Source organism: Aspergillus chevalieri, chromosome 8, assembly GCF_016861735.1.
Source record: "Aspergillus chevalieri M1 DNA, chromosome 8, nearly complete sequence".
Taxonomy (NCBI): Eukaryota; Fungi; Ascomycota; class Eurotiomycetes; order Eurotiales; family Aspergillaceae; genus Aspergillus; species Aspergillus chevalieri.
Window position 1 is genome coordinate 743428 of NC_057369.1, and position 14047 is coordinate 757474.

Sequence of the window (14047 nt, forward strand, 5' to 3'; positions counted from 1 at the left end):
ATAGGGAAGAAAAAAAAGAGTCACGTATAGTTCCAAAGGAAAAGTCGAACTCAAGAAAACGGACGTGCGGTCGGAGTTTGAAGGGGACGGGGCGGAGAATGTCTGATATTCTAGAGGATCTTTGTCGATAAATGCTGTCAATAGAAAAGCGGACCTCATGCAAAGGGTCGGGCGTATAAGTTCTGGAGGGAGCAAACTGCGACAGAACTGCTGGTAATGCTATTTCTTCTTGGTTGGGATGGATGCGATGCGATGCGAAGTTGCTGTGATGCGTGAGTGCGGAACCAGCCTCAAGTGGCTGGTGAATAGTGGCTGAAGGTTGTTTACATACAAATACCACGATTAACTATACTAGTTGTATTGTAAATGCCACTACAATAATCTACGGAGTAGATCACCATGTGATGGTAACTTTACATGTACACTCTGGATAAACCAACAAACTGTTTGTATCCGTTGGCAACTTGCAGAATATTTTTCTCAGATAGTCGAATCAATCCGATTTTAATTGAGGCTCAACTTGAACAGTTGCTTTTTCTCGTGTTCCTCGCTTTGGCTTTCCCCTCTTTAAATTCATTGATTGTTGACCGCATCGGCATCGTCTAAACAGCACCCAGCAGCAGTAATAGGATTATTTCTCAACGCTGGGGCAGATCTCCTATTGTGACATCAACTGCTTACTGTATACTCTACAACAATCCCAAGGTATGCTCTCTCTCTCTCTCTCTCTCAGCATTTCCGTACATATAAGCTGACTCTTGCTTGGTGACCTCCAGGACGGACCTGTTGTCGTCATACCGGTCGTTCTAAGCAACCTAGAGTTCTTTTGCACCTACTGTGTACATCTCTTTTGTCGTGCTCCAGACATGCGCATCGTCCTATGAGAAACGTACCTCAACCAGAATGCAAGGAGACGAGGTTATCGAGGCCAGTCTACTGCGCCCAGAGTACCCAGGCGACGATACTCGACCAACAAGTCGGAAGGAGCTTGCTGGCTGGTACAGCTATGGCTGGGCAGCAGAAGTTTTCACTGTGTGTGCAATGGGTATGCATATCTGTCAAAGTCTATGACTCGGGGCATTGTGGTTATTTATCTAATTCGTTGTAGGTTCTTTTCTCCCGATCACATTAGAGCAGATGGCTCGAGATCGCGGCGTACTGCTATCGGACAAATCAACACCCTGTAGCGCAACTTGGAAAGCTTCCCGGCAAGTTATAGGATTCGAAAGCCCAGGATACAGTGAACAGGCTGCACCAAATGCCGGCCAGTGCATTATATACATCCTTGGTACCGAAATTAACACGGCTAGTTACGCCATGTATACATTCTCAGTGAGTGTGTTCATTCAAGCCATTCTGATTATCTCGATGTCAGGGGCAGCGGACCACGGCAGGTATCGAAAAATGCTTCTGGTAATCTTTGCCTTCATTGGCGCCATTTCTACGATGCTCTTTATTGCCGTATCCGCCAAGGTCTTCTTTCTTGGTGGAATTCTTGCTATAATAGCAAACACCTGCTTTGGGTCATCTTTCGTGCTGTTGAATTCATTCTTGCCGCTACTGGTTCGCCATCATCGATCCTTACTTGAAGGGAGCGGCGACGAAGGTGTTGCGCCCATCGATAATCATACGCCCCAGGATCACATAAATGATGACCCTACCTCACCTCTATTGAGGCCCGGCCCTAGGGAGAATGAGATGCCAGGGACGCAGTCAGCACATATTGCTTCTATGCCCACTTCCCAGGAACTGCATCTTTCTACCAAGTTATCCTCATATGGCATTGGAATAGGCTATATTGGCGCAGTTATATTGCAGATTCTTTGCATTCTTGTGGTTGTTAGTACTCATCAAACCACGTTTTCCTTGCGGATTGCGCTTTTTATGATTGGGCTATGGTGGTTTACGTTTACGATACCGGCAGCCCTTTGGTTGCGCGCTCGTCCAGGACCGCCTTTGCCATCTGCTCGCAATGGAAAGCAATGCCAGTCATGGATAGGCTACATGGGATTTGCGTGGAAATCCCTTGGCCAAACCGTCGTACGGGCGAGACATTTAAAGGACATTACGCTGTTCCTGGCTGCTTGGTTCTTACTGAGCGATGGGATCGCCACGGTTAGTGGAACAGCTGTGCTCTTCGCGAAAACTCAGCTCGATATGGAACCAGCTGCACTGGGATTGATTAATGTGATCGCAATGGCTGGAGGTGTTGTCGGCGCGTTCTCTTGGAGCTATGTTTCTCGGTTACTCAATCTTCGAGCATCTCAAACTATCATTGCGTGCATAATCCTGTTCGAGCTTGTGCCTCTATACGGCCTACTGGGATTCATCCCAGCCGTGAGGACGCTAGGTTTCCTAGGCCTTCAGCAACCATGGGAGATGTTTCCGCTCAGCGCTGTATACGGACTTGTGATGGGCGGGCTGTCTTCCTATTGCCGCAGTTTCTTCGGGGAGCTAATCCCCCCCGGCCATGAAGCAGCTTTCTATGCACTGTACGCCATTACCGACAAAGGCTCTAGCGTCTTCGGACCCGCCATTGTAGGCGCGGTTACCGATCGCTATGGGGAGATCCGTCCTGCTTTCCTGTTTCTGGCGATCCTCATATTTCTTCCACTACCACTCATGTTACTTGTGGATGTGGAACGAGGCAAGCAGGACGCGCTTAAATTAGCGGCGGATTTGACGGGCAAGTATGAACCTCCTACACTCGGATATGGGACAATTCCCAACTTACAGTACGCCGACGAGGGCGAGGCGAGAATAAATGAATAAGATATGAACAGGGAAAGGAAGAGGGGGAACGATATATTGACTATGCTTGCGTTTGGGCGTTTTCACTATTCAACAGCATTTTTCTTATGACATCATCAGGGTTTGTTGATTTTGTCCTTTCTTTTGCTCTGTGCGAAATGACCTGTGTGTACTATCCTCACGAGGGAATATGTTCGAAATGGAGTGTCAATTGAATTTCACCGGGGATGGTTTTTGTTATTGCGAGTGATTACTGGCTGGCCTTACGAAGGATATGATAGATAATAATGTCAATGCTGCTTTTGATTTCCCTGGTGGATCTTTGGTCTGGGGGGCGATCCGGCACTAGTCCAGATACGTAGTCATTATGCACATCCATAATATCGTGCTCCTGGTAGCTTCCCATGAGACGAGGCTTCCCTGATACAGGGTAGAGGGATCAAATAGACCATCATAGCTGGGAAAAACCGACAATTGTCAGGCCTCAACCAAGTATCAACAGAATGAATATTCTGGATAGATGGGTAACCTTGGTTGTGAGTCCGCTGTACCTGAAAGTGGATCAGCTGAAGACCAGTTGAAGCTATGGATTACGAACGAGTATTGTACATGTAATTACAGTTCTGTACTTGTCTGAATGTCAACATAGGACCATTCAGACTCTTCAATTGAGTCGTGAATTAGAATATCCAAAAAAAAAAAAAAAAAAACAAGTTTTTTTGTACAGAGTGCAATTGAAAGAATGACAGGTTTGACTGCCCTAGTCCCCTTGATACAGAATTACGATGCATACATACTCCATGTACGGAGTACGTACAGTACCTTGGTCCCTTGCGGTGCTTGATACAGGTGGGCTTGGCATGGCCAGTCAAGAAAGAACAAACTGTCCTTATCGCCTGCCCCGGACCTATCTTACTTAATAAAACTCCAGGCGCGTCGTCCTCTTCCCATATATTGAACTCTCTTTCCCATCCTTTCAGGTGTTTGTTGTTCCAATCTTTTTTTGTATCTTCTTTTAGCTGCTGTGGGAATTTGGCATAACGAGATCACTGTCTTTTTGCTTTTCAACAACCTGAGCCATGCGGTCTTTCGCACCCTGGGTTTTGAGCCTCGTCGGGGCTGCTGCTGTGGCCTCTGCTGCTGATGCAAATGCCGACGCCAAATCTGATGTCGTTTCCTTGACCAAGGATACCTTCACCAATTTCGTCAAGGAACATGACTTGGTGTTGGCCGAGTTCTTTGCGCCTTGGTGTGGCCACTGCAAGGCCCTGGCCCCCAAGTATGAAGAGGCCGCCACTGAGTTGAAGGGCAAGAACATCCCGCTTGTCAAGATCGACTGCACAGCGGAAGAGGACCTGTGCAGAGATTACGGAGTTGAGGGTTACCCGACCATGAAGATCTTCCGTGGACCTGACTCTACAAAGCCTTATATGGGAGCTCGTCAAGCGGAATCGTAAGCCATCTTTGACTGGGGATTACTTGAAATAGTGCTAACCGTACTGTCTCCCCGATCAGGATTGTTTCCTACATGATTAAGCAGTCCCTTCCCGCCGTGTCCACCGTTTCGGAGGCCAACCTCGAGGAAATCAAGACCATGGACAAGATCGTTGTTATTGGATACTTTGACGAGAATGACAAGTCCTCCAACCAGGCTTTCACCACCTTTGCCGAGGCCCATAGAGATCACTACCTTTTCGCCGCCGCCAGTGACCCGGCCATCGCCAAGGCGGAAGGTGTTAAGCAGCCCTCTGTTGTTCTTTACAAGGACTTTGACGAGAAGAAGGCCGTCTATACTGGAGAGCTGGAGCAAGACGTGTTGCTCAACTGGGTGAAAACTACTAGCACTCCCCTTGTTGGTGAAATTGGTCCCGAGACTTACTCCGATTATATTACGGTTCGTATCAGTTCCTCTGCGTTTGAAAGAGTCAAGCATCTGACCCAAATGTAAAGTCCGGTATCCCATTGGCATACATCTTTGCCGAAACCAAGGAGGAGCGCGAGAAGTTTGTTGAGGAATTCAAGCCTGTCGCAGAGAAGCACAGGGGATCCATCAACATTGCCACCATTGACGCCAAGATGTTCGGCGCCCACGCTGGCAACCTTAACCTCGACCCCCAGAAGTTCCCAGCTTTCGCCATTCAGGACCCCGTGAAGCACGCCAAATACCCTTATGACCAGGAGAAGGAGTTGAAGGCCAAGGACGTTGGAAAGTTCATCCAGGAGGTTCTCGAAGGCAAGGTTGAGCCTAGCATCAAGTCAGAACCTGTTCCTGAGACCCAGGAAGGCCCAGTTACGGTCGTCGTCGCCCGTTCCTACAAGGACATTGTTCTTGATGACGAGAAGGATGTTCTCATTGAGTACTACGCCCCTTGGTGTGGACACTGCAAGGCGTAAGGAAATTTCCCTTCTATCACCACATTCATATTCTCTAACCAACTTTCGCATACAGTCTCGCCCCGAAGTACGACGAGCTCGCCAGCCTCTATGCCGATGGTCTTAGCTCCAAGGTCACCATTGCCAAGATCGATGCCACTGCCAACGATGTCCCTGAGCCGATCACTGGCTTCCCCACCATCAAGTTGTTCCCCGCTGGCGCCAAGGATTCTCCTGTTGAGTATCTTGGCACCCGGAGTGTGGATGACTTGGCCAACTTCGTGAAGGAGAACGGCAAGCACCAGGCTGACGCTTACGCCCCAAAGGAGACGAAACCTGAGGGAGGTGACGAGGCTGCCTCGTCCGAGGCCCCTGCCGCTTCCGGAGATGACCACGATGAACTGTAAAGGATTATGTTGACCCGGAAATGTATTTTACAAAAGATCATCAAATTCCTTGATATCCCAGTTCACATAGGCTGTGCACTACCATTTGTTGTGTAAATGCTCCTCATAACTACTTCCGTATGTTTTGCTTGCTTTTCATGCATCATCATATGCGTGTCTACTACGAGCGAATCCTGGGTTTATAATAATCTTTCGTGATTAGTTATATCTGGTTCGCTTATGGAACTAGCCACACCAAGATTAAAAAAAAAATTCCCAAACGCCATTTATTCAGACATTAGCTGCAAGAGTCACTGAAATCCATTAAACGACTCTTTCTAAGTAGATGGGGTGTCCTTTGAACCAGGTGGATTGTTTTCCTTGGTCTCGGATTCAATCTTCAATTCGGTTTTCAATTCTGCGTTCGTTTCCGTTTCGGTGACCTTCATCGATACCTGCTCAACCTGCTCTTGCTTTCGTTCCTCTGCGACTAGAGCCTCAAGAGCGTCAACATCTTCGTCAAATTCATCTTCGTCTGCTGGCTTTGCTGGTTTGCCGCTTTCCGCGACGGGTTTTGATTCTGATGGCTTTTCCACGGGGACTGTTGATTCCTCTTTTGAAACAGTGGTGCTCTGGGTAGTAGTAACAGTACTTGTGCTGGTCTTCGGAACCAGATTCCAATCGATAATTTCATCCGCCCCATAGCGCTCTGCAAGCCAGTCATTGCACTTTCTGAAATGGCCGTTGTTGAACTGCACACCGTCAGTATCCCCGACAAAACTAGTAGAGTGGTGGACTTACAAAACCGCGAGATGCACTAAGCGGACTCGGATGCACTGATTGCAGCACATAATGCCTCTTCCTGTCAATGCCCGCAACACGCTTCCCTGCAGGCGCTCCCCAGGCCAGAAAAACCACGCCACGGGTGCGCACCCGCGCGATGAGATCAATTACCTTCTGAGTAAATCGTTCCCAACCCTTATTCGAATGACTGTTAGCCTGATGAGCGCGTACCGTCAGGCAGGCATTGAGCATCAGGACGCCGCGCTCAGCCCATGGTATCAACAGTCCGCCTTTGTTCGGCGGTGCCTGGAAAGATGGATAATCGTTCTTGATTTCTTTGTAAATGTTGACGAGCGATGGAGGGGCAATGGTTGGAGGACGGACGGAGAAGGCTAGACCGTGGGCCTGGTTGTGGTTGTGGTATGGATCTTGCCCGACGATGACGACTTTAACGTTGTTCAAGGGTGTATGCTGGGTCCTGAACTCGTGTAAGCAGATGTTCCCCAAAATAGCAAACCGGAAATGCGCAATACCAAGAATAAATCTCATATTCTGGAGGAAAGATCTTCACGCCAGAGTCTTTCTCTTTCTTGAGGAACCGCTTCAATTCCAAAAACTCCGGAGTCACCAATTCCTCCTTAAGCCGAGCCAGCCAGCTCTCATCCATGGTGTCAATCTCGAGCTGAAGCAGAGTCCTCTGCTCCAGCGTCAACGAATCCACCCATTTTTGCTTGTTGAAGTTGGAGGGCACAACACTGGCCGGTTTGGCGTTGGCGTTCGTGGGTTTAGCCTTGGGGGCACCGAAGAACGAGGTGATGCTACTGGTTTTGGTTTTCTTGCTGTCTGTTGCTGGGGATTTGAGATGGCCTGCATCCCGCTTGGTGCCCGCTGGGCTAGACATAGTGCGAGGTGTTGGTCTTTTGGCGGCAGTGCTGGTGGTGATAGTAGCGTGGTGATAGAATGCGGCGGGGCGCAAAGTCGGAAGATTGGAAGCTGGCAAGAAACCAATGGGTATGAAGTTAGGCGTGACGCGATGGTCAGCTATCCTGAATATCAGGTGTAGCTGGCTGCGCATATCTTTTCGTTATAAATCACATCAGAGCATCCCAGAACGCGTCGCGTTCGCGCGCGTGGCCGGATAAGGCCCAATCGGGTAAAAGCCGAGAAGCTCACTGACATCTCTAGTAAGTGCGGGTACTGACGCACTGGTATACAAGCACACTACTTCTCAAAGAATCAAAACATCATTATAAGTAAACATATAGCAGCATCATGTGAGATGGAGATTACCTGGGTTGCCAATACTCCCCAGACCCGGACTCGTTCTAGAGCTCCGCGGGCATGCACCAGCTGCCAACGGAAAAAGGTAATCATTCCTATGCAGTCGCAAACTGTTCTGATAAGAGCCCCTTCGCCATGTAAGATACCTGAAAGCTAAGCGAAGCAAGCCGCAATGGCATAAAGAAACGTTGCAATCATTTCTGGACTCAGCTAGGCACAGAATTCAGCCAAAGCCCACGGCTAAATGATGAGAACCGCCAACATGATAATCAAGTTCAACGACCAACAAGTGACCAGATACAGTCTCCACCGACTGCTCCGGATCCATCAGCCGGTGCCAGGATGCAAAGATTCGTAGGGGATCTCAACCCTGAAGCTGTCATCCGCGAGAGACTGGATGGTCCGTCTTCGAAGCCTTTAAGAGACCGGATTGGGCTGTGGATCAGCTCCGCCGGTCAAGATGATATTGATGGCGACAACAATAGTTACGGGAGACAACAAAGGCAATCATCTGGCATGCACTTCCCGTCTGCAGCAGGTCTACCGTCTCAACAACCCATCGCAGCATTTTTGCAGCAACGATATGCCGCTGCTCTGCAGGCCTGTGAGCGCCTGCCATTGTCAACTCGGGACCGATTGATCCCGATTTACTTTTCCCGGGTCAATCACATGTTGCCATTACTTGATAAGGATTTCTTTCTGAAAGCGCATTCCGATGGAACGGCTTCTATATTCCTCGAGAGGGCACTATGCTTGGTAGCAGCAAAAGATCGAGCAGCAGGGCCTGCATTGCGTCTGACTATTGACGGCCCGGTTTTGAGTCCTCGGCAGTTCTGTACTGAAATCTACAGAGGACTTGCAGTTGCAATGAACGCAGGACTCGAGACCGATCGTATCACCGGTATCCGCATTCTGGCGCTCATGTCGCTGCACTGCGAGGGCTATGAAGGTGCAGAAGCAGCATCGATGAATATCTGCCAGGCAATTCACCAGGCTCAAACTGCAGGGTTACATCTGAATCGACCCGGCCGGGCACCGGGAGACTCGCTCTCTAAGCTTTTCTGGTGCCTTTGGACTTTAGACAAGATGCACGCCAGTATTGGCGGCCGCCCTATTATTTTGGCTGACCGCGACATCGGGATTGAGAAGCCTGATCCCAAGATTTCTGCGCCCCGATCTGCCTTTGACGTTTGGCTGGCTATTTCTGACCTGCTGTCGACGGTGATATCGTTTTATCGACCTTCAGCAGATCATAATGTTGGATGGGAAGACAATTTCCCAACTTTTGAACAGATTGTCGGCGACCATATGCGAGATGATCTTGACTTTACCACTCTTGGTGCGCTACTCTCTTGGGAATGCTGGAGGCCCAAATAACTAACAATGTAACAGGTATCCTGGAATTGTACTACCATGCGGTTGGCATTCTTTCATGCAGACCGAAACTGTCCGATCGATCTGACGGTTTGGAGCCATCATATGTTCGCCAAGGTCTTGCGGCTGTCCGGATAAACTCTATTGTTGCTTCTGAATGCTCGCAGGATCTCCCACCTCTACCTGTTGTTCCATATGCCCTCTCCCTCTCAATGGGAGTTTCATACCAGCAATTCCGCTCTAGTAAGCTGATCACTCATTTTGACCGAGCTAAGCGTGGCTTGGAAGCTTGTTGCGCCCTACTAGAAAGTCTGGGAACGTATTGGTACTCTGCAGAAGCCATGGCTCGACTGGGACGCAAAGCATTGCACTATATCGAGGGACTAAAACCGGAAACTCGCGGACATGGCTTTGAGTCCGAGAAGCAAACATCAGCTGGCAAGGTATCCAATTCTACTGTTTCAGCGTCAGCGCCTGCCATGGCATGGTCATTCTATCATCATCCAAACGACTTGGTTTCTTCCGGTGAAGTGGTTCCTCGTGAGGATCTAGCCACCGCCTCTGCCCAGGAACTTTCCGCGCTGGGATCCTTGGAGCCTAGTGTGGGAGGACCTGACGTTCCCGGATATGACAGTTTCGCAGATATAGATATGCTGTTTGGGGATTTCCTGGATTTGTCTCTCCCGACCAACTTCTGGGACCCCGTCTTCTTCACAGAGGAAGGCCACAACGATGGAGCAGTCTGACTGCTGTTTCGTGGTACGTAAAAGGTCAGAAAAGAAAACGAACCACAACACATGATTGTACGCTATCTGATTACAGTATATGGAGCCCGCATTCTTGGCGTATACAACAACAATGGTGGTCTTTCACTGGCGCATAAGATATATCCATATCGGGTTCGGCCTGTGCCCATCATCATCACCGGCAGTGACAAAATAGACGCCCATAATTACTACTATTATTATTACACCCGTACCATCATCATTTGGAGCAGGCTCGGGCTGTGCGAATCGGAACAGACCTGATGGGTCCAAGATGTCAGTCATAGCACGGACCCCATTCAAAATGTGACTGGATTGAGATGCATCACTCCACGAGGCGAATAATGATGTGGAATAAGAAGACAACAGCTCTGAAACAATTCAATTCCCCGACATGGCATACGGACCGGCAGCGGAACCACCCACGAGGAATACGAATGAGGCTCATCTCGTGCTTTTTTCTCCGTTTACGATATTCTTCCGAGTCCTTTCTCCAGAATGGGTAACGGTTCTTGTCGATTCTTCGTCTCTTCTTGTGCTAAAATTAAATGGACAACGGAATTGGCTGTTGAATAGTCGGTCCGTGTGGAGTTGTCCACCAAATTCCGGCGAGTCAGACGAAGGTTCACCACGAAATCCCGGTAGCCTTCATTTCCCTCACCAGAGAAGAAGAGGAATTATGGACGACAGGGAAGAGGGAAGAAAGAAATATGTATCGTCGACCACGGCTCCGATCATAATCGACCTTCCAGGCTAACTGCATCGGCTTGTTGCACCCTGATGTTCTGCCCCTGACTCGGTCCTGTACTTATTCCTGTTTTTTTCTTTTGGCTCTCGGTACATACTTGAGTTTTGTTTTTTTTTTTTCGTTATTTTTCTTCTTTGACCAATTTCCCCCACCCCGTCGTGTTATTCTATTCCTCGCCATATCCTTTGTTACGTGTTGCTTGTCAGGCTTGTCTGGATCCTCGGAAGTTCCGCCGAACCTGAAACATCTTGTCCGCGATAGGCAGCCCATAATCCATTGTTATTCGGTCTCGTCACATAGCAATATTACGTGGGATTGCTCGGTGCGACAGTGCACTCGCACTTTATTTGTTGCTTCAATTGAATCTTATTGTTGTCGCTGTCGCCTAATATCCAAGTATCGCGTGCTGAATTGGCATTACATGTGGCTGTTTTTCTTTTCTTTTTCTATTCTATAACCCTACTGAAACACCGCTTCGTATCAGTCTCGCATTGAATACCCGTTTGTATATGTCGTGCTCTGTTCCGCCGTGATGGACATGTCGCTCGGACGAGGGATCAGTCGCTGACAGCCCTCATGGATGTTGAATACATGCGATTTGAATTGGTCAGTCGCATGTGCAACTTTTTCTCGTTCATTTGATGCGCACATGGAGAAGTATACACTATCCATACCCGCATTTGTATACCGGCAGCACTCCAGCAACTTATGTTTGACGGGCCCCCCGGGTCATTGGATCTAATAAAAATGGCGCCTATCTCGAAAACTCACGAGCAACACGGTGTCTCAGCTGGCATGGAAAAAAGAAAACAGGTTGATTCTCCTGCTCACCCGATCTCCCAGCTGCAAGGTCCCTTTGATGAATCGATTGTGGAAGCTATTGAAGGAACGGGGAATGAGTGGACGGTTGAGCTGGACGCTCTGTCTCGGCGCAGGGACCTACTTGAGAACGCCAACTATGAGAGACTTTGCGGTCGACGATGGCGCCAGAGACCTGGTGAAAGGCAAGCAGTCAGCCGGTTTATCAATCTGCAACACTGACTAACGGAAGGACAACCACAGGTATCATCCGTTCTGGAAACTCATTGCGCAAATGTCTTTCGGTGTTCACCTTCTAGTGAAAGGGCTAGCTAAATCAGATACCGAAGTTCTCAAGATCCTTCAAAGTCATGTTGACGAGATGGACGGATTTTTGGAAAGGACCTCGGAGGATTTCCTGATCATTCAACTCGACCTTCGTACCCGAATTCAATATCTCAGCTTGCCTCTACAGAATTTGGACGTATTTGACGGAATGCTTGCAGATCGAAACTTCCGGTTTTCGATGATTGCGTATAACCACCTGATTGAGCATGCCATTGAGCGCTTCTCGCTTACAGTCAAGGATGCGCTTAAGGATATATCCAAAGGGAAAGAGGCCATTCGTGCCTTGCGGCACTACCTATGGCAATCTGCCACGGAAAATGTCCCTTTGCCAAATCACATGCAAGCTGTATACGATTCCATGGCTGCGAATGTCGAAGGATGGAATAACACCTTGTCAAGGTTGCGCAAGAAGGGAACTTCTCTTGAAGCTGCACTTGTCCAACTTGGCCGGGCTGTGACGGAGATGCAACGGCGTGTGGGTGTGGCGAGCAGGAAAGACAAAGTTCGTACATGGTACCGTCTGTCTAATTAAATACCATCAGCCCCTAACGTATGGCAGGTTTCATCTTTTAATACTTCCCAGAGCCAAAGTCCACCCCCTTCGAGGTCCCTGAGAGAGCAACTATTTGAAAAAGGGCCATCCGTCTCTAGCCGTCCACTCTCTGATAAACCACTACCACATGATCCTGGCTTCGCTAGACCAGGGTCCTCACCGGGAATCTCCAGACAAATCGGAAGTCGAAGAATAACTCAGAAGAGCGTCCCAAATCTTAGAGCCGCTAAAGTTTCGGACAGTCCTGTTACAGCAGAAAGCACCTCCGGCCGTGCACAATCCGCCAACGAGGCGACAGAAAGTCACCCTGCCGCTGATCCACTTGCCCCGAAAATTCATAGGAGCCTCAGCAGAAAGCTCTCAAGAGTTATGCTACCGAAAAGATCTGCGAGTGGGGACTGCGTAACCACGCAGAATCGACCTTCTTCAGAAAGGCCCAATACACCCAAGTATCGGAGTATTTCATTGGATCGTCTAAAAAGTATACGCACGAACAGGGATACGCCTATACCAGAGATACCATCAGTACCACCAGTGGATACACAATTTCCACCACGACCCTCTACAAGACAGGAAAACATGAAAGACCAGATCCTACAATATTTCAAGACAGACCAAGTAGCAAACGCCTGGGAAACTGAGACAGCAGAGAAGAAGGAAAAGAAGATCACACGCCGCGCATCCTTGAAATTAAAGGAAGGGCCATTGAGTGTATTCCGCAAGCGATCTTCAAACGCACTTCGCACCTCTGAACGACCTCAATCCGCAGTACCATTTGAGAAGGACCTGGATAAACAGATGGCCTGGCTCCAGCAAGAAACGACAGCTTTGAATACGTACTCGCTGAAACCGAAACGCGAGGTTTCACCGAGGATACATGTTCTTGACGTTCAGTCAGAACTTACTGAGGAGGTTGAGGAAGGAGGCAGATCAACTGGTGATGACGCCAGTGAAACTGGAACTACAAAGGGAGACGCTGAGCCTGTAATAACGGCTCTTCCTTCCTTTCCACTTCCACCGGTAAGGGCGCCTCCTTTCTCTGTTTCATATGTAATTCTAGGCGCTAACTATGAACAGATCACTGAGGTCCGCACTGCTTCACCTACATAGCGACAATATGACATTTCTGATTATCATTTTATCAATTGCGGGAAATCATCCCCCATCTACCGACCCGTCAGCCCACATGAACCCGTCTTGAGGGTCCAGCCTGGGCCTGAAACCCGGCCCAGGGCCTAACTGCGCCAACAAGCGGCCTCTCGCAGCTCCCACAAATCGCGGGAATCGCTTCAGTAATCTGCGTGGTCATAAAACCCGGAATACTCAGACACCGGGTTCCTGCACCACCCTATCTGCGCGGCATCCCCAAATGAAGGGATCATGCCCTTTCGACGTGACACGTACTCCAGCACCTCCACGGAAATCCACCTATTCGCTCATCCTGCCGGAGAATATGGGGGAGGGAACGCGTCGGGCATATAGGTAGTGGTCTCTTTTTCTGATAGATCGAGTATCCACTACGCTGTCCTGAGACGGAAGAGGGCGACTACTACCAACGCGTCTATGAATTTATATGGGGACTTGATGTATGCCCCCCCAATTTGGGTGCAAGTTGTACTTCGTACTTCGTACAGTACCCATGCATGTAAATCTGAGTTTAGGTAATCCATATTTGAGGGTTCTATACCCAACATCGCTTCTGCGAGATATTACTTGCATTTGAAGGTGGAAAAGTGAGAAAAGAAGATGATGACATTACTCGTATAAATGAAGCGTTTTTATAATATGAAGGACCATTGCTTTCATCCATACTCAAGCACCCTTGATTCCTGCCTTCCACATCTCACATAACTAGAGTAGCGCAGAAAAACGCCCTGGAAAAGCAACA

At 48.9% G+C, this 14047-nt stretch overlaps 6 protein-coding genes across 6 annotated transcripts; 5 read left to right on the top strand and 1 right to left on the bottom strand.

Annotated features, from left to right (window-relative positions):
* Window positions 1-903: 903 nt before the first annotated feature.
* ATG22_3 (MFS transporter) lies at window positions 904-2772 on the top strand (the record flags this gene model as incomplete). The annotated part of the gene is made up of 2 exons (XM_043283591.1): window positions 904-1045; window positions 1109-2772. The coding sequence occupies 2 exons, from the start codon at window positions 904-906 to the stop codon at window positions 2770-2772; spliced, it is 1806 nt and encodes a 601-aa protein (XP_043140855.1).
* A 1058-nt stretch (window positions 2773-3830) lies between these two features.
* Window positions 3831-5531, top strand: pdiA (protein disulfide isomerase PDI1; the record flags this gene model as incomplete). Its single annotated transcript, XM_043283592.1, has 4 exons — window positions 3831-4204; window positions 4267-4645; window positions 4702-5141; window positions 5201-5531. The coding sequence occupies 4 exons, from the start codon at window positions 3831-3833 to the stop codon at window positions 5529-5531; spliced, it is 1524 nt and encodes a 507-aa protein (XP_043140856.1).
* A 317-nt stretch (window positions 5532-5848) lies between these two features.
* UNG1 (uracil-DNA glycosylase) lies at window positions 5849-7194 on the bottom strand (the record flags this gene model as incomplete). The annotated part of the gene is made up of 3 exons (XM_043283593.1): window positions 5849-6262; window positions 6312-6771; window positions 6827-7194. 3 exons carry the CDS (start codon window positions 7192-7194, stop codon window positions 5849-5851), a joined length of 1242 nt encoding a protein of 413 aa, XP_043140857.1.
* A 722-nt stretch (window positions 7195-7916) lies between these two features.
* ACHE_80245S (transcription factor domain-containing protein) lies at window positions 7917-9694 on the top strand (the record flags this gene model as incomplete). Its single annotated transcript, XM_043283594.1, has 2 exons — window positions 7917-8913; window positions 8967-9694. 2 exons carry the CDS (start codon window positions 7917-7919, stop codon window positions 9692-9694), a joined length of 1725 nt encoding a protein of 574 aa, XP_043140858.1.
* A 412-nt stretch (window positions 9695-10106) lies between these two features.
* On the top strand, window positions 10107-10469 carry ACHE_80246S (uncharacterized protein; the record flags this gene model as incomplete). Its single annotated transcript, XM_043283595.1, has 1 exon — window positions 10107-10469. One exon carries the CDS (start codon window positions 10107-10109, stop codon window positions 10467-10469), a length of 363 nt encoding a protein of 120 aa, XP_043140859.1.
* Window positions 10470-11207: 738 nt separating this feature from the next.
* Window positions 11208-13269, top strand: ACHE_80247S (uncharacterized protein; the record flags this gene model as incomplete). Its single annotated transcript, XM_043283596.1, has 4 exons — window positions 11208-11464; window positions 11523-12108; window positions 12166-13179; window positions 13237-13269. The coding sequence occupies 4 exons, from the start codon at window positions 11208-11210 to the stop codon at window positions 13267-13269; spliced, it is 1890 nt and encodes a 629-aa protein (XP_043140860.1).
* Window positions 13270-14047: the final 778 nt, after the last annotated feature.